General features: G+C 43.6%; 1 protein-coding gene across 7 annotated transcripts in view; it reads left to right on the forward strand.

Annotated features, from left to right (window-relative positions):
• MAD1L1 (mitotic arrest deficient 1 like 1) overlaps positions 1 to 24,306 on the forward strand; it is a 372,249-nt gene that overhangs the window by 161,158 nt on the left and 186,785 nt on the right. For 5 of the 7 annotated variants that reach the window (XR_009726062.1, XM_061357021.1, XM_061357020.1 and 2 more), the window contains one exon: positions 22,262 to 22,318. The exons of 1 other annotated variant lie outside the window; for it this stretch is intronic. Coding sequence is in view for 5 of the 6 variants with exons in the window: in XM_061357021.1 (XP_061213005.1) it covers positions 22,262 to 22,318 (57 nt within the window). In the remaining variant the exon portion in view is untranslated. Of the gene's footprint in view, positions 1 to 20,840; positions 20,960 to 22,261; positions 22,319 to 24,306 lie in introns of those variants that run through there. One more of the 7 variants, XM_061357024.1, reaches the window with a different exon arrangement.

A 24,306-nucleotide genomic window follows, 5' to 3' on the forward strand; every position in this document is an offset into this window, starting at 1 on the left:
GCCATGTGGGATTAGGAAGGTCTTGGGCTGAGGCAACAGCTTTTAACTCATTAGGGAGATGAGGTCTCTGATAAGTCTTTTGCTTGATGTATAAATGGAGGTAGGAAGGTTTTTAAAAGAACACAAGGAATGAGAGAGGTGTGTGCAAACCCTGGAGGGTTGTGTGTGAGTATTTATGTATGCTGGGAGGATGGAGCTTGGTGGTACACTGGGTCATGCCTTACTCCCTCCTTCCCCAGCCCTCACTGGGCAGGAGAGCCGCACAGACACTGCCTGGATTGCAGGTACCTTCCCAGAAACTGAAATGCAGAAGAATGCTTTCATCCCAGATCACTTTGGAGGTGCAGTGGTGCTGCATAAGAGCTAGTCCTATCAGAGCCTGATAAGGCAGAGGACTGGAAGGCAAAGAAAGGCTGATGGGAAATATTTAAAATCCCCTTCATTGATGGCTGATGAGAAAAGCTGGATTTCTAATGCATGGACATACAAACAGATAGTCTGATCTGGGACACAGAATGATTGCTTTATCCTCCCCAGAGCTGCCTGCCCCCAGGCCAACCCCTGATCCATAGGCTGATCTGGCTGGAGATGTTCAAGAAAGCACCTCACGTAGTGTTGGATGTAAAACAGGGGAGGTGCAAGGAAAAATGCCAGCTGACATGGTGGCTTGAAGAGCAAGCTGGCTGTGTCAGCCTATTTCACGTGGTTAATGAAGTGTCACTCACCATCTTCTTAAAAGTGTCTTTTGGAGCTGAAGAGGGAATGAGTTTGTCCCTGGCCAGCCTCCTATAAATACTCAAACAGAATTGTAGCTGCATTTATATCTTGGCATGGAATTTTCTGTTTTGATGCTGGTGATACGAGCAGTTTTCTTGCCAATCTTGGGTAACTCTTGCTATCTTAGCTCCCAGAACTTCTGATTTCAAGGTAAACATGACAAAGCAAGAAGCATCTCTGCAGGCAGCAGCTACTGCAAAAAAGCTCTGATGCGGAGTTTAGTGTTGGAAAAGTTAAATCCAGCTGCACAAAAGAGCAATCATCATAAATATAACTCCATTAATAGCGATTTTATTACAACACACTTGCCTCCATATGAAACTTTAATGAAGAGAGATTTGCAAGGAAGACGCATGCTGACACCTTCAATGGTCTCCAGCATTTGTTACATTGAGAGATTTACACTGTCTGTGAGCACCATATGCACTCTAATCAGTTAATTACGAGTCTGACAGTTTCAGCACATGAAATGCCATATGCTCTGTGTTTTTGTTCCACCGTGGGGCATTATTGGTGACCCCCGAACTCATTGACCAAATATTGTCACTTTAGCTGCACCTGATAACTGCAGCACATCTGCTGGCGATAAAAATCGGGCATTGTTGATTCTTGTGAAGGTAGCCACAAATCTGCTCTTTGGAAAGGGAGTTACTTACCAGTCACCCCTGTGTTTAAAGCACTTAAATTTTATGTGCAGGTGCAATAAAGTGTTTATCTGAGAGTTAACAGTTCCTCCTTGTCTCTCACCCAGCTTCTCCCATCAGTGCCTTTCCACTGTTTTTACATTCTTTTCCTTATTCCTTTTTTCCTTTCTTTGATCCACACTTGATGTTTATCTTGCTTTATCCCCCCTCTGCTGTATTTCCTCTCCTCCTCAAAGGTAAATTGCCTCTTTACATAGCAAAAGAGGGGTTTTTTGATGATGGGAACTTTACAGAGAAATTTCCTTCCATCTGTGCGAGGTACAGAGGAGTTTGTTTTAATTTCCACTTCTTCCTGCTTTCTCTACCTCTCTGCTGCCATCCAACCTTTGGGCACTGTCTTCTCAGTGACAACTGTAAGAAGCAGCGCTAAGATTACTCTGCTCTCTCTGGTTTGTCCATAAGGTTCAAATTGAAGTCACTAGAGCTTTCCTGCCACTCCAGTATTGCATATGTTTCACTTGCCCAGACTTCTGCTGTCATTGTAGCATCTTATCTGTGACTCATGGGGAAGAAAAGAGGCTCTCTCTGGAGATGACGCTAATGTGCTCCATGCATCAGCTACCACTGATTACTGAAGCAGTCACAGGACTGGACATCATCTTCTGACAAAGCAAACACCTTGTCGAAATAGCATTTTGAACCTGAACACCTTGGCATCTCTAGTCAGACTCGAGCCTTCCTGGGAACCACTGCAGTCCTTTGTGTCCCTTTTCTAAAGGAGAGCAAGTCAGGCTCCATGTCCTCCAGCAGTCCTGGAAAATGGATTATATTGGGTTCTCTCTTCTCTCACACGTTTCATCTTCCTTCAGACCTAAGTGACCTTACCAAGTCAGGGAGCCATTAGTTTCCTTCCCTCCCTTTTCCACCTGCCAGTGGCTGTATTTTGAGAAAGCACATTGCAAATAAGCACAATATAAATGAGGAAGTCAAGTCATGAAGGGGCTTAATGAATTGTTACAGGTGACAGTCCCTGCTCTGTGGAAAAACAATGCCTCTCAGACCGAGTTGATGCTGCAGCAAAGCCTCTCTGTGTGTAACTGAGGCTTTCTGTTAGGCCAAGACTAGATTTTAAAACTCAGTTGCTATTAATTTTTTTGAGGAGATTCCCATTCTGAATCTGTGCTGAAAGTTAGTAACTGATCAAGAGAAGTGGTCCATGGCACTGCCTTAAGGGTAAGTAGGAGATACCCTGCACCAACCATCATTGTTTTCACTACAGGTATTTTTAGTGTGTGGATGCTCTGGCAGTTTAAAGAAGGCTTCAGCTCAGCAGTTCCTAGGCACCATAGCTAACAGGAAGCAAGCCTCCATCATTCTGAAGGAGTGAGAATGTCCTGGCACCAACTTGCATAGAATAAATAAAATCATTAAGTAAGACAACATTCGTATCTCTAACCTATGCTAAGCTGCTTTAGAGACAAGCCCCCAGAACCAAGCAGCCTTAAGGACCCTTTTCACACTCTTGGCTTATGTTCAAGTGCATGGGTCAGAAAAGCATTTTACAACTCTGCTGCTCTCTTGTGCTTCAAGTGCAATACAAACAAGGGGAGACATTGTATTTGCCGTCCCTTCTTGATAAAAGTCACTCTCCTGACGTAGATGCAGTCCCTGACACTGCCCCTAGTTCTTTACTGACTAGATTGTGTCTTTGGCTCTCTAAACACAAAGATCTCTAGTAATGATAAATGTAAATTATCACCTGTGCTAGCAATGCAGGGAGTTTAGGATGGAATCCTGCTGTCTGAAGGGTTTCAGTCTGCAGGAAGCATACCTGTGACTGTGCTAGTATCGTCATCCTGCTGTCTAGGTGTGATGCTTAGAGGACATGGGAATGCTCCTGTACTTGGCCTCTGAAGGAACTCTCTTCAGCCCCAGAAAAACTGATAGATGCCAGCAACAAAAAGATTTCTCCCTCCCCTCCCACTAATGCCCCCTTAAAATGCTCTTGATAGGAACAAATCCTCCTGTAGCCTCTTCTGGTAATGTTATAATTAATCAAGCACATCCGAGGCTTGCCCTAGGAAGTTTGGGTTAGCTTCAGATGTGCCTGGCTATACGAGACAAGAGAAACACATAACTGGGTCTCAAATTCCTACAGAAGATTTAAAATGTGGCTCTTTCTTAGTGATGTTTTGGAAAGGAAGATAACCGATGTGCAGTTACGAATCATGATGATACCCCAGTAGAATAGGGGAGAACATTTCACACAGTATTGAGAGCTTTAGAACTCTTTACAGTGGAGAGCCTGTGTGCCTGTGCTCTGCAATTAGATGGAAGAGGAAGCAAGAACACATATAAGCTGGAAGCAGTGGCCCCATCTGCAGCAAATGACAGCAAAGATGTCACATGAAAGAGCTGCTCTTTTGCAGTATGGTGCATATCGCCTCCTGTGGTGAGCCTGAAGCACTGGGAGCAGGGAACTGAAATTGGGTTGCAAGTAACACGGTGATAACACGTCTCTTCCTTCACAGGTGGAAAACAGAAGGAAAAAGGTCAATTAAGCATCCTTGGGGAATGGGGTTAGGAACAGGCAGCTTCCAGCTTTTGAAAGGGAAGGCTTTGAAAATGCAGAAATACGTTCTTACATCTTGTGCTGGTCTCCATCACTTGCTGTTGAGCGTAGCAGTGTGGAGGGAAGGGCTGGGAGTCAGTAGGGAGGTTGCTGGGCAGGTTCCTCCATTTGCACCATTTTTCTGTGTTGTTTTCCACACTTACAGATTTGTTTGGGCTTTTGCAATGTTGGAAAACATTCGCCAAGTAGGACAAGCTTCATTTTGCATTTAATTCAGAGATTTAACCTCTTTGAATCTTTTCCAGGCTGGAAATCATGGTGCTTTTATGTAGCACTGCTGTCATCTATGTGGACTGAGTCCTTGTCAGTGCTGTGCCTCATGTCTGGTAGCAGGGTTTGTCTTTTTGGGTATTGGAGTGATCCTTGGATGGGAATGACCAAAGCTTCCTAACACGAGGGTACGTTGTGTCTTTCTGGAGCAGGGTGGTGTCATCCTATTGAAGACAGTGCTACATCCATCCTTCCCAGAGGTGCTCTCAGGCCAGTGCATCTTGCCTGTTTTGAACCATGTTGGTGATCCAGGTTTCAGTGCTAGCACAGATGTAAGGTTGATGTTAAATACCCCCTAATTATTACAACTACTGCTTAGGAACATTCTTGCACTGATGAAAGCTTTGGTAGCTTGTGGAAACCAAGCAGATCCAGGGGAGGAAGGAAGTAAGTATACTGTGAAAGAAGTAAAAGCTAATACTGCACTTTGGGGTAATGTTTTACATGGAAAATGCCACGGAAATTGTAGCTATTCCGTAACTCTGCGTTGTATTAATGACATTAAATAGTGCTTGTCTGGCAGCTTAAGAGATGTTCTGAACTTGTTGAGATTTGTTGATTTTTATAATGATTGGATTTGAATTCTATGATTTGAAGTGCTTCATAGCAGAATAATTACCCAATCTCTGCATAATTCAAGATTTCAAGTATGTATTTGTAAGTGTTTTTGTGTCATCTTTTAATTCACGATGATGGTCTCTTGTAAGAAAGAGGGATTAATATTTTTAATTATTACTTTCTATTTAAAAACATACTGTAAAGATTCTAAAGATTTCCAGCAGGGAAAGAATGATAAAGTTTGTACGTATGTGTGCATCCATTGTACTTGGGATTCATTGTGTAAGGGAAAACAAGAAAAAGGAAGAAATGATGTAGACATAATTTATCTGCTCCATCCCTCTTCCACATAGTGAGAAAATGAAGACAACTAATATTCCATATGTGCAGACTTGGTCTTGACGCAACACAGGAGCAAGAACCCAAGGGTCAGATCTCATGTCGGATGTCACTCATTTCTGCCCACTGTGGTGCTGTGGGCTCCAGCTGCAGAGTTTTGTGAAATCCTGTTACCAAATACCTACATAATATATAATACATAAACATAAAAAGTGCTTTGAGAAAACAACATCCATGCAGCCTTATTCCCATGCTCTTGTGGATCCTAACGCTCCTGCTCTTCACAGCTCGTGAGGTTTGTAAGATGCACTTTAATATACTTAATACTTTGGTTATTGTGGCAATGAGAATAACAGTAGTTGCTCTCTTGGTTTGCTTTTTGAAGCCCATTGATTCTTTATTTTGGCCTTAATTACCAGTAGTAGAAGTGGTGTTTCTTCAGGGAACTAATCAGTCTACAAAGCCTTGTTCAGTCAGTGCGTGAGCACAGTTAGTTGAATGGTGCCTTAGTGCAAGAGCCAATTGCAATTGTTTTAGTTCAGAACATATATAATTATTCACCCTTAATACTTCTCCATAGTCATGAGTTGCGGTTTGTCCATGGGCTGCAGCATCTCCATTTCCCCAGTCTGGTTTCATGTTCAGGTCATGAATTACAGAACGGCACCACTGCAAGTCACAACAAACAGAATTTAAAGGAAGGTGGCTGGAATTCTCTCTTTATTTTTCTCTTTTTCACTGCAATGTGACCAGCCTACTAATATTTGGAAGAGGCTGAGAAGAAATTAAGTGACAAAGCCAGCTGATAGCAGCTTTCACCAAGCTGTGAACCAGAAGTAAGCTGTTGATACAGATCTCCTCTCTTCAGGGGTGGTCCAGGTAAATTGCAGGGAACAAGTCTGTTTTCTCAGAGGCTTTGCAATTTATCTATTTGCTTTAATCAGTGTTAATGTCAAATGTGCTTTGATTGTGCTAAAAGCTTTTCAGCAAAACATACTGCAAGTCCTAAGTTTTGGAAAAAGTCACAGTCTTCCTGCAATGCAAGTTGTAACGTTTTTCCTCTGGATTTTATTTATGCTGTTTAATAAAACAACTAGTACTAGTGTACAGTACATGTGCCATGAATCCAGTTTTGGTGACAATAACACAGATATGAAATGCATGGCACATTGATTTGACATATTGAACTGATGCATGTTTTCAATTTGTTTAAACAGCTCTAATAGCCTTGACAGATGTATACTGAGATTTCAGTTCTATCCAAGACCACTGTAAAAAGAGAGCTGATTTCTGGTTTAAAGCATTGATTTTTATCTATTCTGTGCTCTCATGCCTGCATTCCACAATGCAGACTTACAAATACATGTTCTTGTCACATCAACTTTACTTCCTTTTGGAAAACGGTAGAAATAGCTCTTTTTCCTTTGGAAAGCTGATTCTTGGAAGAGTTGCTAAACCTAAATGCCTTTAATTTTTAAAGGACGTCAACAAGCTTGACAGATTATATGTGACACTATTACTGGTGTATAAAACCCCAGTGATATATTGAGTAGCTGTGAATGCGAACAGAGTCATTATTTTGTAGAGGTTATTTAAAGTAGATTAACTTGTGTAATGGGAATGCTTTTTGAGGCTTCTTTGTGTAAAGAAGCCAGCGTACATTATTTATGTACACAAAGAAAAGATGAATATCTGTATCAGTGTTAATTTATGGGAGTATCTCTTGAGAGACCACAAACTCTGAATTTTTCTTAAAGCCAAGGCTGTGCAACGCAGTTGGGAACTGGTAGAGACCATAAACTAATGCTCTTTGGGGTTTTATTATTGCTAGGCTAGTTATTACCAGCCCTACCTTTGGCAATTACATTCTCGCTACTCTGTATTAGCAGTTCACATAGATGCAGTGTTCTTCACTTTCTAGTCATCTGTTTTATTCCCTTGTATAAGACATCATTTCATTAGGGGAAAACACAGACTTAGGGTAGGTCAGTTCCCTGACCTGATTTCTCAGATATTCAGGTGTGCTGCTTTGACCTCTGTGCTTCTAGTTGCAGCTAGCAACATGAGGGTGCTGGTTTCGGGGTATTCTGTGACCTTTTGGATGAAGAAGGGTGTTACAGGCACCTATGAGTGATGTCTGCACTGTGGTGCCAAACCCCCATTTCTCTAGGTGGGAACATTCCAGCAGTGGTTAAACCACGCTCACATATTTGCCTTCTGTAATGTGGGTATGAAAGGGCAATAGCAGCCACTTGCAGAGTGCTTCAAGAAAACCCTCCTTCTTCAGACAACCTCAGCTTGAGGCATTTGGGCCACCATTCTTACTCGGTGGAGATTGCTCTGTCTGAGCCATTCACTCAAAGCTCATCTGAGCGTACTTAATTGTATCTCAGCTGCAGCATGGCAGCCTGCAGAGCTGTCAAGAACAGAAAGCTGTTAGCATTATGTACGGTATTTATTTAAAGTAGAGTTGCTCATTGTGCTTGGCAGAGGCTGCCTGGGGGCTTGTGATGAGCGCAGAAATACCTATGCAGATGTATGTAATTCCTGGGAATGTTTATAACGGTATAAATGTGTAATTAGTCTTCAGTTCTTTCAGCAGACATGGCAGCAAACATATCCAAGCTTGTTTGAAAATGTCAATGCTTCTTTTTTAAATGGATTATTATGACCTGAGAGGACAACATCGGTACCTGTGTGTACATACATACGTGTTCAGGAAAGCATCTCTAAAGAACTCCACATGACCAACCTTATACTCTTAAAATAACAGTGTCCCAGGCTAATTCTACAGGCTTTTTATTGCTTTGCTGTTTATGTACATTTCTGAAGACAGTAGGTGAGACTCTCACAGCTATATAGAGAAATGACATTTATCTTCACAGTGCAGCATGACCTTATCGTTCATAAGTGGCATTTCCTCTCAAGATAATGAGCACCTTTTTATTTAAGCCAGGCAAGACCCAAATTCATTGTATCTGATTTCTACAGCCCATCAACACTTTACACATCGCTGTAATTATTGTGGATATTAGTTTCTGTTACATTCCATTTGCTCTTTGGAGTCCACTTGTTCTTGTTTCTGAACAGCAAAGGGGGGGGAGGTCACGCTGGAGTCTCCATGAATACCTGAGAACTGCTGCATGGCACAAACACAGCCACAACAACAAATGCACGTTTTATGCACCCTTCCTGCATGGCCTCTTCCATAAAAAGCAAGACTTTTTTGGCATGGGTAAGCCTAGCCTGGACAATTAAGCTGGTGTCACCCTGAGGCCAGCCACCTTTAGGCGAAGGGGAAGCTTTGTAGCTCTTTATCTGCTTGGTTAAGAAGAAAGGAAATTTAAGCATGGATAAAAAGGTTAAAATAAAGAGTGTTCACAATTCCTACTTGCAGATCTTCACAGAAGGGAACTGTCTGTCATCTCCATGTTGCCTTACCCTGGCTCTATTGCTTGATTTGACTTTGCCTGCAGCATCAGCTGCGTGTGTACTCACCATGTCTCTCCTAATGCCCATCCACCAGCAAGCCTTTACATGCCTCTGAAACGGCACTCGCAGCCTTGGAGCATCCCATGCTGTGCGATGGAGGAGCAATTCACCGCATCTTGTACCTGTGTGGCAGGAGCTAATAACTGAGATGATATTAGCATGTGTTCTGACTTCTTTCGTTCCAAACAGAGATCTTTTATGTTTTTATAGCATGGCTTTGCTAGACAGGCATTCAGGTGCAGGGAAAGCCAAAGGTTTCTAATGGGACCATCAAGATGGTTCACCTTTTGATTTGTCAGTCTGCATTTGCTAGAGTGAGAAGTGATTGGGAGTTGCTGGTTTGCTTTCCTGAAATGAGATGCTGTTTGGTTCACTCAGGGAAGATAAACACTTGCATCTCAAAAATACCATCCTGTCTGGCATCTTCTTTGGCAGTCTCAGCAGAAGGGCCAAGGAACAAATGGACCATGTCTAAGATAAAATTGCAGTGCTCCCTCTGTAGTTAATCCCTTCAGCCCAAAACTGAGAAGCACTTGATGGAGCAGTGTAAGGAAATACGCACTTCTGTTCCTCCTGCTCTATTTTATGGATAAACAAAGGGCTTCGGCCCCAGATTGATTAATCCCACACTTTGCCCTCACAGTAAATCTCCTGCAAGTTTTTACAATGCAAATCAAACTGGTGGTTGGCAAACAGAGAATAATACTGTGCCTATCTTGTGCAAGGATGGTATGTTTATTTGTTCTGTTCCTGTCAGTGCAGCTGGGTTTTTACCCCTTGCATACCCTTTCCAAACCAAGTAAGAGAAGATATTAACCGATGGAGTTTAAAGGTTTGGGTTACAGACCATATTGACTGCCTTCTCCACCTCCCTGCAGGAGGAAATGATTGAATTGAGAAAGCTGTAGATCTGTGCAGAGCTGGCATGGGATAAGCCTCCATCCCCACAGAGGAGAAGGCTCTGAGGAGGTCCTGGGTTGCTCGCTGGCAGACTCCATGTGCTCAACAAATCTGCCACGGAGGAACTTTTCAGGAGTAGTGAAGGATCTTAAAGCTAGTAGAAGTCTTTGGAAAGAGAAACCAGAAGGTTATCTGGTCCAGAGGACGCCACAAAGATGCTAAAGGGACTGGAGCTCCTCTTCTCTGGAGACAGGCTGAGAGAGCTGGGCTTGTGCAGCCTGGAGAAGAGAAAGCACAGGGAAGACCTTATAATAATCTTCCAGTACCTGAAGGGGGCCTACAGGAAATCTGGAGAGAGACTTTTTACAAGGGCATGTAGTGACAGGACAAGGGGGAATGGCTTTAAACTGACAGGGGAGATTAGACATCAGGAAGAAATTCTTCCCTGTGAGGGTGGTTGGACACTGGCACAGGGTGCCCAGAGAAGCTGTGGCTGCCCCATGCCTGGCAGTGCTCAAGGCCAGGTTGGATGAGGCTTGGAGCAGTCTGGTCTAGTGGAAGGTGTCCCTGCCTGTGGCAGGGGGTTGGAACTGGATGAGCTTTAAGGTCCCCTTCCAACCCAAACCATTCTGTGATAGTGCTCCTTGGATTCTATGAGAGCCTCCTTCAGTCTTGAATGAAGGAGCATAGGATTAAGAGAAGTAATTAAAAAGGATGATTAAGCTGGCTGCTTTGATGAATGCTGGGAAGCTGGAGGCTGGGATGCTGTGGGCAGTCAGGCTGGCTGTAGGAAAGAGGAGGATGAGCAGGCAGGTTAGAGCAGGAGCTGTGAAATACAAGTTCCAGTTATTTTGAGAAACAGTTATTCAGTGTTATCAAATGGAGTTTATTAGAAATTTTCCTGCAAATGCTTTCTAGAAACTAAATCCTCTCTGGGAATGACTCAGATTCCCTCAGCTCTGTTGCTTATTGACATGAGTATTTCCACTTTTCTTATAATGTGATGAGTGCTTAACTTGTAACAGTTTTGAGTCCACTCCTGTTTTGGATGACTCTTAACCACAAGACGCCTGTATGAACACTGCCAGTGCTTTACTTAATGGCTTCACTTAACAGAATGTTGCATCTGGTATGTAGAAAAGACTAGAAATGAGTCCAGGATGGCCCACAGGAGCTTGAGTTTTCAGATAAGACTCTACTGATAACATAAAAAGCCTTCTTCAAGTAGTGAGTATGTGGGGATCTGCAGAGCATCCTCAGTCTTAAGCCACAAGCATCTTTTCCCTGTGTACTTATGGTTTAAGTAGCAGCATTAGTTCATAATGTAGAGCCTGAGACCTGTTTCTGAGTAACTGCACCAAAGTCAGCATCATGGCTGGGTGTCATGTTTTGTGTGTGATGGTGCTGCCTCTGCTACCTCTTTACCTCCCTGCTTACCTCACATGTGGCACAGTTACTAACTGATGCTCTGATGTACCTTCCCCCATCCTTCATCCTTCAGTCATCTGGAAAACTAAAGGAAAAAGCATACCTTATGTCATACATTTGAATGTCTTCATGTCTTTTTATCCCTCCTTCCCACAGCCCGTCCTTTATTGTTTCTTTACATTTTCCCCACATTCCTTCCACCTTGTTAGCCACCTCCTTCCCAACAAACCAGTAAGCAGTAACAACAGAAAACAAAACTCTGCTCTTCCCTTCAAGTGCTTGCTTTGCATTTGATGCCTATTTATAGATGATTCACTTAAGCCATGGTGGCAGTCAATTAGAAATGTGGTGAATCCTCCTTTCAAGAGCGTGCCAAGAGAGGATCTCTTTAGTTTGCTTCCTTTTCGATGAGTTTTGCTGGAGCCTCTGCAGTGTGCTTAAATCCCACTGGGATTTGTTTACTTTGAATAAATTCTCAAATCAAAGTGGGAGAGTTTTGTGCTTACAAAAGAACTTACAGGAGCGTGACCGTGCTGCACAGGGATGTTTGCTTTTATTTGAGGGTGGTTGTTATCTTGGAGGACTTTTCGCTTTTTCAGTGTAAGGACTGTTAATGCCTTTTCTTTTTCCCTTTCCTATTTTTTCCCTACAATGTCAGGCAATTTCTACCTCTAAAGTCTGTTTGTAGTACGAAACTGATGAGGTATAGCATTATAATCATAACTGGTGACTGTCTGTGGCCTTGCAAAGGTCATGCAATCTGTGTGCTTTGGTTTCTCCTTTTATTGAGCAGGATTGGTGCTAACCATCTCCAGTGCTTCATGGGGCTTTGGAGAGGTGGAGGAAGTTTATATGAGCATATCCCAACCAGCAAGGCAGGTGTGGGTGAGGCACAAGTACATCACAGGTGAGATGTTGCATGAGACCTACATTAATAAACTCAGCTGGACTTCTGCTGGCTCCATGGGACATGCTGAGTTGTGGAGCATTGCCAGGGGTTTTGAAGTCAAGCTTGTCTGCAAGGAGGCTGGAAACCACTGCTGTATGCAATACCTGGCAGTGCAAGTGCTGGCATTCTCCTGCAAGGGTAGGAGCTCTTTGCTGTGGGTAGGGATGTGTTAGGAAAAAATACTTTGCAGAGTTGTTTTTTAATGCTGCAGATTACTGGTAAGAACTAAGGTTGGTTTTGCTTTTCCAAACAGATTTTGAAAGCAGATACTGGTTTAGATCGTGTCTGTGCATTTGCCTGAGTCTCTGCAAAAGGGTTTTAGTAGCCAATAGCTGTACTAGTTTGGGAGATTTGTCCCCTTTTTCATCTGCCCTTTACTGCTTTTCATCTTTATGCCATGGTACCCTGGCAGGACAAGGCAGAGTCGTTGGGGGGCTGATGCAGAGAGCAGGCATAACATTCCAAGAGAAGTTCCTGATTGCCTTTAGGTGTGAATATACCTTTTCAGTGGAGAGTCTCTCTGCTAAACTTGCCTTCCACAGAGAATACAACAAAATGAAGGTACAAGATGAAGGAGGACAATTACCCTGTTTGGTTTTTCATCTCACTTCCTGTGATGGGACTTGATTCTTTACTCTGGACCTTCATGTTAGTCATGATTAGAGCAGCCATCGGTGCAGATCAGCTGTGCTAAGCGCACTGTGACATTTGGAAATCCCTGTCTGAAAGGGGGATTGAGCAGTGCTAATTAGAATAGCTATGTTTAAAATATAATGTTTGCTTTATTGGGCAAAATCAAGCTACACACCCAGACTAGGGACTGGAAATACCCTGGCAGCAGAGACAGGTCTTCAGCAAGCTTGTTCCCAGGGCAGAAGCAAGGGCAATTCAGGCATTGCTTTGTCAGAGCAAATATTGCAATCTTGTCTGGGGGGGGGGGGGGGGGGTCACAGTGTTGTTACTTAGCAACTTCCAGGAGGCTTTGAAATGTGTCAGAGACCCTCTGAGGCTTAGGCAGTTCACCCACTGCTCTGCTGGATGCTAAGAGTATGGTGGCTGAAATTTCCCAGTCCAAGGGTAGTGCTGGCTTAAACCCCTCCGTGACCTTTATTGGAGCCAGCACAACCTGTGCAGTAGCACAGAGAACCAGGGCAAGAAACCAAACTAGAGTAAAATGAATCCAGAAGAAAACAAGTTTGATTTCAACATGGATTTTCACTTCCTTAATGGCATTTGCCAGCTGGCTCACAACGGTTGCACTGGGAAATGTGCCAGCATGCCTGAGGGCTCCTGTTGGGAGTCTGTTTGTGAGGTACAGTTAGAGACAGGGCCACAGCACACACACATCATTAAAGACATCTTCCCTGAGCTATTACTGTGCATCACCAACTGCCAGAGAGCCTTGGGCAGCGTAGAGAAAGGCTCTGCCATGGAGTGCTCACGTGTGCTAAGGTCAGATTGGGTTGGTCAGTGGCCTTGGTTTAATAGTTAGAAAGGTTAATCAGAATGACTGTGAGATTAGGAAACTTGTATGAAAAGAAAACTACAGTTGTGCTGCTGTTTAGCTTCTGACATCTTGTTTCATCTAGCTACAGATCTTCTGGCTGGGGTCTAATCCATGCACAGAACGCTCTTTCTCACTATTGCTTCCTCTTGGGCCAGAGGTTTTCCATCCATGCTGCTTTTGTCTGAATTTCTGTTTGGATTCTACCTCCACTGTTAACTCATAATGAAGTATTAGTGTTTCTCTCCAAAGATACTAGCCATCCACTTACGTCTTCAGAAGCATTGCCACCCATAGGCTGTAGATACTCCTCCTTGTCCAGCAAGAATATTTTCCAGGTATTCAACTGGAAAATTCACCTGTCAGTCCACTGGAAAGAAAATGTTCCTCTATGGTTGGTAGACTGGCAATTGCTCTTTATACCTTTAAATTAAAAGTGACACACTCATATAAATCATTATAACAGTACTCTATGCAAGCACAGTGCCTGAAACCAGAGTCATTATGAGATGACAGTGAATTGGGGTGAATACCCTTAATCTTGACTTTGAGAAGAGCAGGGACAATGAATCATTCTTAGTGATGAGATGCAGCAGTGCTGACTCATTGGGCTGAAATTAGAAGGGTTTTTTTAGGTAAAGATGTAATTCCACCATTTTTTCTGATGAATGGATTAGAGTGAACATTTTTGTTGGCTAATTTACAGGCTTCATCAACTAAATGTCATTTCTTTCCCTCTTTTAACTATCAAACCTAGTTGGAGGCAACTGACAGAGGGAGAGCTTAGATCCACGGAGGTGGTACTGGTAGAAATGTGTAGGAAGGAGTAGCAGGAAAGTTCATAGTTTACTGGTAGAGATGCTGGGTGTAAAATTGCCACCACTTTTAGGTTTTGAGATGCCCTTTTTCTGGCTTTGGTGAATGCTTTCATCTCTATGGGGGTTTGGAGCCTGAACTCCTTCTGCTGAGAAACTAAAGGGGAAAAAATATAATAATATGCTGGAGTTAAAACACACAAACATTTGGTCCCCTTTCCCCACCCAGCCAACTTTGTCATTGTCTCTTATAGGAAGGGATTCTGCCTGTTAGCTGCTGTGTCTTCCATGTGTATTCTCTAGCATTGCTTCCCGGTTCAAGAAGGGTTAACACAACCTGAAGAAAACATCATGCTCAGTGATCCCAGAATTGTTTATGGTATCTGTTTTCAGATCACTGAAATGGTGATGAATGACCAGATTCCCAGAGGTGCTACATTTGTCTCAGAATCTGGTGCTGGTATCCCTTAATTTCAGGTTTAGAGATTTGATCACAGCACAATAAAGTTAATTCTCTTTAGTGTCCTCCACATGATTTGTATTCCTTACCAGTTTTGCTGTTTCCCTATGGAATGGGCTGATACTCTAACGTTTTGTAGTTGCACTAATATATTAATAATCTGTTTTATTCCTGGCAAGAGATTTTTGGTCAGTCCTCACTGGACAGATTTCATTCCAGGTTATCTTTCTGCTGCTAGGGGAGCAGCAGAAGAGGAGGGACTCCCTGCTACAACAGCACACTGCGCTGCTTTCCTGTGGTAGGAATATCCCGAGATCACAAAGAGAGAGGCAGAGGCTTTTCTAATGGGTGCTCCAGAGATGGGAAATGACTCCTTTGGAGAGTCTATCAGCATCCAGCAGTCACTTGTGTGCGTCCGTCCAGGAGCTGCTGTGCTGCATGATGCTCGAAGCAGTTGGCTTGGCAGAGTTTCATCAGTGAGGCTGTCCTGTGCTGTGGAGGAAGCAGCTGCAAACTCAGAGTTTTTATTTGGCTCTGTATCTCTCCACAGGGGCTGCAGCACCATTTGATTAGGATGGAGGGCAGGACCTATTGTGCAAGTGTGTTATTCCCAGCAGAGCTGTGCTAATCTTCTGGTCTCTGTGTTCCTGCTTCACAAGGTGTTGAATGAAAACATCAAGGAGAAACAGGAGGAGAGAGGAGTTGCTCAGCTCTTCTCCCTCAGTCTCGCCTCTGCAGCTAAAACAACAAATGCTTGCTCTTGTTTTGAGATGTTTTTACACATCTCATGCTTTCTTTGCCACATGAAAAATCTGGTAACACCTGAGCCCTTGTTTTCCTGCCTACCTGCACCTACCTGCTTGCTTTGTAAGTGTTTTAGTCTGAACTGCGAGAACTCATTCTTTCCTGAACACGATGCTCTGCGTTTTTCCATCTCCCAGTTTGCTTGGGTAATGTGTTCTTAACCTGACAGCACCTGCCCAGGAGACTGTGAACAGTGTTGGTGGAACAGATTTTGGGGTGTTCAGAACTTTTCTCCAGGTTTTATATTTTATTGCCCTTGTGAAGGTCACCTTTGCTTTGAGGATCAGGGAGATGAGGTTCTTACCACCTCCAAACGTGGAGGTGCTCGAGTACTGCACTTAACATGCTGCTTAATCCTTCTGCAGCCCGAGTGGTGTGGCCCATCAGGTGCATTGTGTGTCGGTAGTGGCACCCTGTGCTCAGGGATTACCTTTGGCCAGAGATTTTCGCATGGTTTTACACAGTGAGGATTACCTTTACAATAAAAGGAGAGGAAAAAAGGAGTTTCAGAGATTTTAGTCCTTCACCCCAGGTCTCAGCAGTTGTTAGGCAGAGTGGGAACAAAAGCCAGGTCTCTGCTGCAGACCTATGCAGCTTATTTTAAGCTAGGTCAAGTGACTTGCCAGGAATAAGGATGTGGGCAGTTTCTGCTTGAAATCCTATCTTGCTCAGATGAGTTGTTCCACGGTGTCTTTGTTTACACCCCGTTCTCATAGCCTAACCAGTGAGTTTGGGGTGATTTCATTATAATAAGCTTCCTGTCAGATATTCCTGACATTACTAAGTGAGTGTGTCTCTTAAAAGAGAAGGAGAGAGATTGGTCTGTCCTTGAGACTTAACATCAATAGAAAGGTTTGGTTATTACCTCTTTGTCCAGTAAATCTTGATAGTGTGTTGACAAGAGTTTGTGTCTTGCAGCTGTTTTCCCTGTATCCTCAGTAATTATAACTGTGACTTCAGCAATTTTTCAATTTGCAGTATCATTTTTTTGTTTAGCACCCAAGAGCGTTTTCTTTCTTCATTCCTTTGGTAACCAGCTGCTTGTATCTCTCACTTGGGGGCGGCATTTCCCTGCTGCACATCAAATCCAGTAGAAAACTGGTACTCTAAGAAGTAGCAGCTCTTGCTTTTTGGGCTGAAAACCACCCTTGGCTACTCTGCACAAAGCAGTTCCCTTCAGCCCCTGGATGTTGTGGTTTGCTGTGATGCCCAGGAGCAGGAGTCCCTGGAGATGTGGGACATCTTGCTGACAGGCGTTCTAGTTTCCTCTGTTTCCTCTCCTTGCTTGGGGTAAAATGAAGAAAGGGTAAATTAGATGGAAAAGCACAGAAGCTGTGGCCTGAGATATATGCTTTGCATTGTTCTGTAATCTACGTAATATGAATTATGTCAGTAACAGCCTGTTTTGCCTATTGCAGCCTTTCTGCAAGGCAGTGAGTGTCACTTCACTGTAGAATGAGGGTTGGAAAAGACCTTTAAGATCATCAGTACATACATTTCTGAAACACATTCAGAAGTTGTTGGGGAATTTTCCCCTTCTCCTTTGCATCAGACCTGAGCACCCCCCCTCCAGCCTCCAGCCCAGCTCCTGGAAGGCAGCATGGTGAATTTGGTGTTTTAGAGGCAGCACTAGAGTTTATTTGTAACTGTTCTTTCTCACTTCATAAAGGGTGTGCAGTTGATTTTATAACCAGGAAAACATTCTTGAGAACAACGAAATTGACTCTGTAAACCAGCAAGGAATTATTTAGCAATGTCTGATACTCAGCTGTCTTCCTGATTGGGATCTCGACTGTTGCCATTCTGTGGAAGATCAGTCATTCCCTCTACAAAGCATTGCAATATTTTAAATCAGAAATGACCATTTAACCCATTGGAATTTTGTAGTGCCCTTCAGAGATGCTAAGACAACACTGTCCTGCTACCAGTCTGGTGGGCTGAGGGGTTGAAGGCAGAAGGTATTGGTTAGCATGGGATAAATGGATATATTACTTTAATGTATAAACAGGGAAATGCATGCATTAAGTGTTGGAAGCTGAATCCCATGGGTGAGATTTCACATTGAACACTAATGAAAATTTCATTTCAGTTCTCACGGTATTTTAATACGCAGGAGCACAGTATGCAAATAAACTCAAGTCAAACTTCAAGTGGCTGATGAGTTACTTCTGTCTCGGGCTCTGCCACCCCCATAACTAAGCTGTTCTGTGCCTTTTGTGAAATCAAAGTTTTCCTCCTGCTTTTCCTACAAGCCAAAATGTGTGTGAGATAATTACTGAGTGCAACCTTCTCTTCAGAGTGATCTCATGGTACTCCTTTGTTGTTCGTGTAACTCATCAGTATGGTGCATACAGCTTATATGGGCTTAGATTTGATTGACTTGTAAGTGTTCTCATCAGTGCTTTTTCCTTATCAGAACTGTCCTGGGAGTGAAGCCATATTTTTGGGTTTCCTTCTATATTCCAGCTGCAGCTTCGATGCACGGTGTTTTCCTTGTGCCTCCTGAATCTGATAGAAAGGGGTGATGTGCTATTTTTCTTCTTCTTCCCCAGCTTGTGGCATCAGATAAGATAAACTGACTTGGAGCCTGTTATAGGTCACATCGTACTTTAGCCACACATGAAGGCCATCTAGCTTGAGCCAAGAAGCTTCATCTTATACCTTCTTTTGTAAGTGATCACATAAATGAGTTACTGTGAAATCAGGCAGCGAATGGGGCAGCCAGCACAAGGAAACTGAAATGACTTGGCATGTCAGAACATGCCAGATTCCATATTTTTGTGATCAGTAGCCGATCCTTCCTTGTAAATTGAAATTGTGTGTTAACTTTCTCAAAGAGGAGAGGCAAGAGTTTATCTTAGAAATTAATTAATTTGAAACAGCTATTAATGAACATTATACCTAAATTTGCCAATTGTCACACTTGACTTGAATTTGCATACAACTGTTGCATATCAAACAGTGCTCAGGTCGTCCTGGGGTCTGTGCTGTAGAAGTACCACATTCTGTGGCTGTGTCACAGCTCTGCCAGGCTGAACCTCCTCCTCTTTGCCACCCAAGTGGTGGTGCTGCCCTTCCAACAAGTGCCCTGCCTTTTGAGGACCCACAGTTGCGATCTCTAGCTGGGAAAACACAACCCCAGGATGGGTAGCTATGTATAGTCTCAGGTATTTCACCCTGATGGGGAAGAATAAAAATGACTCTTTTTAATCTGAGGGAGTGAATATGCTGCTTGTTTCTCTCCCTGGTAAAGCACCTACCTTGTATAAATGTGACTGGTAAGAGAATCATGTTTTTGATGAAAGCATAAGACTGAAATGATGTTTCCAAATGAGGTTGTTTTGATTTATCCCCTGTATGCAGCATGCATAATTTCACTTCCCTTACTCTTTGAAGCAAGCTTTAATTTTATGTCTTTGGCTGTTGCTACTACTCCACTGTGCTGTACCTATGAGCTGTCTAATGTGCAACGTCGAGGAGTAGATTAATGCAGGTCCACAAAGAGAGCGCGCTTCGATTTGCTAATTGCTTGGAGAGTGGAGGGTATTGTGCTGTACAGAAAGACTGTTCATTAGAGACTGAGTAGTTAATTTTTGCCTACAAGTGAATCTCGCATTTGAGCTGCTTCCCTCTCGGTCAGGGCAGTCGGCTAACGTTCAGCCCCCGGAGAAGAGCGTGGGGCTGTTGATGCACTTGGTGTTAACACCTGCGTTGTACGCACCAGATTGCTTCAGCTTCATTCACTAAACCCTCCCTGACCAGCCTCCTCCAGTGTTGTCAGTGAAGGCTGATTTTGGGAGGTATAAAAGATGAATTATTGATGCAGGGAAGCAAGCAACAGTTCAGAACTGTCTCCTTAGGAGCTGAATCGGTTCCTCTCCTTGGAAACCAGTCCTGCGCCTCTTTCAGCCCTGAGCTGCAGCTATGAGGCCGGAGCACAGGTTATCTTCCCCTTCCTGCCATGCTCTTCTTTTTAGGATGACAGCAGCATTGACAGTAGATTAGGCCGTGTTGTCATGTAAGATGAATGTTTTGAATTGACAAACTTTTTTTATTTGAGGCTGAAAGTAATTGACTGAAATACTTGAGAGGGGTTTGAGTTTTTCCTGCTTGATTTTCTTTTACCTGGTTGTGCTTCCTTCAGAGGGCAAATTGGACTTTACATGTGTTTGTATATCTGATTCTTAATAACTGCTTGCTTATCGGATTTCTTAGTGCTTAAACTCAGTGATCCATGGGAATTTTAACATGTGTATTAAGTAATGAGGATTTCCTTGGGGCTTTAAGTTAACTTTTATGCATAGTCTGAAAATTCAACATGCAAGTCTACCCTAAGGAGAGATCCCTGAGAAACCAAGTTGAATGTGATCAATCAAAAAGCCTGTAAAACAGCTGAGCTACATATAGGTAGGACATTGCTTTTCCCAGTGCAATAAACCATATGCTGGGCTGCATCAAAAGCAGTGTGTCCAAGAGGTTCTCTCCCTCTACTCAGCTTTCATGAGACTCCCCCCCTGCAGTCCTGCTCTGGGGACAACATAAGAAAGAGGGAGCTGTTGGAGAGAGTCCAGAGGAGCCCATGAAGATTCTCTGAGGACTGGAGCACCTCTGCTCTGGAGACAGGTTGAGAGAGCTGGGCTTGTTCAGCCTGGAGAAGAGAAGGCTCCAGGCAGACCTTAGAGCAGCTCCAGTGCCTAAAGGGGCTACAAGAAACCCGGAGAGGGGCTTTTTACAGGGGCATGTAGGGACAGGACAAGGGGGAATGGCTTTAAACTGACAGAGGGGAGATTTAGGTTAGACATTAAGAAACAATTCTTTACGGTGAGGGTGGTGAGGCCCTAGTGCAGGTTGCCCAGAGAAGCTGTGGCTGCCCCATCCATCCCTGGCAATGTTCAAGGCCAGGCTGGAAGGGGCTTGGAGCAACCTGCTCTAATGGAAGGTGTCCCTGCCTGTGCCAGGGGGTTGGAACTGGAGGAGCTTTAAGGTCCCTTCCAACCCAAACCATTCTGTGATTCTAAGAAACTCTGAGATGGGACTGGCAAACTGCTCTTGCATTTGCTACAGATAACCCTTTTGTGCGGGCTGATGCAGGTGTCAAAGACTCTTGCACACCATGTCCTTCCTGACCACCCTGAATGGCTCGGGTTCATTGCTCATGCTTTTGTTGGCTGGAAGTGGCCAGAGATGATTAAATAGAGAAATCCAACAGTTCACTCCTGAAAAGGTAAATTCCAAGGAACAACATAACACTATTTCTTTCAGGTCTGTTCTGGTAAATGCTTGAAGCGTGGCTGCGTGCAGGGCCTCAGCACCACTCCAGGGCCCTCTGCAGCTCCTTCCTTCCATGGCTGTGGTGGTTGGCAGCTTCCCTGAAACCCTCTGATGAAGTGAGACATGGGGATAAGTTCAGAGCCCAGTTTCTTCTTCATAATTAAAAATGTGTGCATCTGTCATGCTGCTGGTGATTAGGTTGTATTTTCTTGTGGCCTAGAAGGAATATGGCTGTGAATCACTTTGCAAGCAGCTGTCCTCTAACAGCTGAGCTAGGTTCAATATTTGATTTAAGCTAATAAAAAGTCTGGGGTAAGGCTAATGTTTACAAACTGGACGTGATAAAGCATTCAGATCCTCTGTTTCACAGCCAGGCGAGAGCAGGCACAGGGGACCCACTGAAAGTTGGGGCTTTGTCTCGTGATTCCATGCCTGCCTACATGGGCACGAGAACGAAGGACCCTGCTCTGGCCCACGAGTGCATTGGGCAGCATCTGCTGTCCTGGAAAAGCTTCCTGTTTTCCAGCTGTATTGTTGTAACAACTCTCAACACATTAAATATGTCCCTTTTGCTCTTCTGTGGGAGTTGTAGGCAAACCATACATTTAAAAAGTCTTTTAATCTTCATAAATCATTTCTTCCAGCAATCTAGTAAGTTTAGTTGCTGTTCTCTGAATTCCCACTAGTTAGCTACTCTTTTCCTTTGAGATGAGCTGCCTGGAAATAAATGCAATGAAGAAAACCTACTCTGTGATTTAATTCTTATCTGATTGCTTCTCCAAATCATATTGACCTGCTGGTATCATGCTGCTGGTTTGGACTTGCTGTCCAGGGTTGCCTCTAGCTCTCTGCTCCTATAGCAGCTTGAGAGGTTTGGGTTTGGTTATTTTCACTCAGCCATATTATACATCAGGTAAATTATGGAATATTTCCTGCTTGTATTTCTCATTTCTCCCATCCGTTTGTATTATTTCTATCCAAAAGTTTTCACAGCCTCTTCCTGAGGAAAAATGTGTCAAGTCTTTTCTATCCTTCACCAACTAGTGATGGACTCAGTCTTGGCGGGTCTGTCTTGGAGCCGGCTGGCACTGGCTCTGTCAGACACAGGGAAACCTGGCAGCTTCTCAGAGAAGCCACCCCTGTAGCCCTCCATTACCAGAACCTTGTCATGCAAACCCAGTGCACACAGGTTGCTCAGAGAGGTTTTGGAGTTCACCCCTTTGCTGATACTCAGAACTGAAGTGACAGGAGCTGAGCCTGCTCTGAGCAGGGATTGAGCTGGCTTCTTACAGCCGGAATTACTGTGATTCTATAGAAGTCTGTACTTGGGGGACGGGGCTGGGGGTGTGACAGGGAGTGCAGTTTTCATTCTGATAATATGATCTGGACTTCATTTCCTTTTTTTCTTTGTGTTGAAGGCTCAGCTGTCTCAAGTTCTGGAAGAAGTGGGGAATCACAAGCAAAGAGCAGAGATGGTAAGTGTTCATCTTTTGGGGTTTTTTTACAGTGTTTTACAGAACATTAACATGCAAAGTTCGGTTCACTGAACCAGTGGATCAGTTCCAAACATTCAGAAATGAATAACAAAGAAGCATTGTAAAAATGGGTATTGTTAGTGCTACTCTTGGCACCACAGTCACCTGGAATAAGTGTTGGATGAGATCTAGTGGTCTGTCTCCCCTTTTTTGGCAATTTCCTTTCTCTTTGTTAGCAGTTCTAGAGTAGAAGCAAGCACTGAATTTCATACTGAATTAACTCCTTTCTCTGGGGGCTTTTGATTCAGTCTCAAGTGTGCAAAGGACAAGTAGAAGAGATACAACAGAATTGCCACAAAGCGCTTTTTACAATATCTGTTAATTTTCTGCTGGGTTTGTCTATTTTATTGGCAGTTCCCTTAAGGAGCAGAAATAATAGAAGCCACAAAACCAGGCTGTAGTGAAGTTTATGTGCAGTTTCATGAGTATGGTATATGATTCTTCTTACTCAGGAATAAATGAGGTGTAAGCATTAAGTTGTTTTTGAACCAGTGTTTTTGCTAACAGGAGAGTTGTGGGATTCCTGCAGCTTTTTACAGTCACAAGAAAAACTTGAGCAGTACCCGAGATACCCACTTGTTCTATAGATGTGTTTTATACTGGATTAACTTTATTACTAATGAAAAAACAGGCATGCATCACTGATTAGTAAGTAAGTACTAAACAGACATCCGCTCAAACATCCAAAGCATAAACTGGTGCTAACATGAGTCTTTTTAGACTTGTGCTTAACTCTACTAGGGTACTGAAGGGCAGAACTGACATGTCCCTGCTGTGCTGTTAAGAGGTTGCCATACATATGGTAAGATCTTTGATGTGATTTGTGCTCCTTGTTGTTTCAACATCAGCTTTTTTATAATGAGAGTGTTAAATGCTCCCAGTTCTGGGGTGCTCTTACGTTGAGGGCAAACATTTTGTACGCCCAGCTGCTTTCTGTGGTGGCACAGGTCAAAACTGCCATGTCCAAAGAAAACTGAATGAGTTCTATTTCCCATCTGATCTCATTACGTGCTGCCTTGTTACAGTTTGGAATTCTGTATAACCAATTTTCCATTGTGCTCACTCTAAATTTGCTGTTACATTTCAAGTGTTGTAATGTGTGGCGTTTTTAAGCGTTTCAAAGGCTTTCTTATTAAGCCTGAATTTTGAGTTGTTTGTTTGCCTTTAGAAGTTTGTTGTATTGAACAGGCCAGCAGAGAGCTGGAGAAACTGGAACTTCCAGTGTTGAAGCATTAATTGGTGTTGTGCATCATCCATCAGCAGAGGATAAGGCAGCAGTCAGTGTTCAGTGCCTATTCCCAAGGGTTACTCAGGGGAAGACTGCACACCTTGTGATCTTACCTCAACCTCACACAAATAGCCTGTGCTGTGTGGTGCTGAGACAGTTGTGAGGTGTGGGCTTCATTCAGTATTTTGAATTGCATTCAGTAACTATAGGAAAATTGCTTCATACAGAGGGAAAGAGATTGCTTTTGCCTCTTTCTCCCTTTTGAGGGGAAACCTGACAGTATTGCTTCTTCTCACTGGTGGTAGATGGTTCTTCTGCATCCCCCTTCTGAACGGGCAAGATGTGTCACTTCTTGTCTTCTGCAGTGTTTGTGGCAGAGGTGTGCCCCCTTTGGATGGGGCTATTCCATCAGCTGCCTGCCCCAGTGCTCAGCGGTTATACCATCAGCCCCACTCTCCTCCCTGCCAAACAACAAAATGTTCCTTATGTGTTTTTCTTTCTCCCTCCTCTTCAGATCAGAGTCTCACCTGGATGGCCTTATTTTCAGACTCCTTTAAAGCAATTGTTTGCCTGATTTGGATTCCTGGCATCTCGCCTTCCCTTTCATCCCTCTTCCCCTTTTTCACCTGTGATCCACTGCTTGTTAGTTTGATCTTAAGCCTCCACAGCTGGGGGGATGCAGAAGGGCTCCTCCTGCTCT

The sequence above is a fragment of the Neopsephotus bourkii genome, unplaced genomic scaffold (genome assembly GCF_033783945.1).
Source record: "Neopsephotus bourkii isolate Nb327-2 ecotype Australia unplaced genomic scaffold, CSIRO-AGI_Nbou_v1 NB_882, whole genome shotgun sequence".
In the NCBI taxonomy this organism is placed as follows: Eukaryota; Metazoa; Chordata; class Aves; order Psittaciformes; family Psittacidae; genus Neopsephotus; species Neopsephotus bourkii.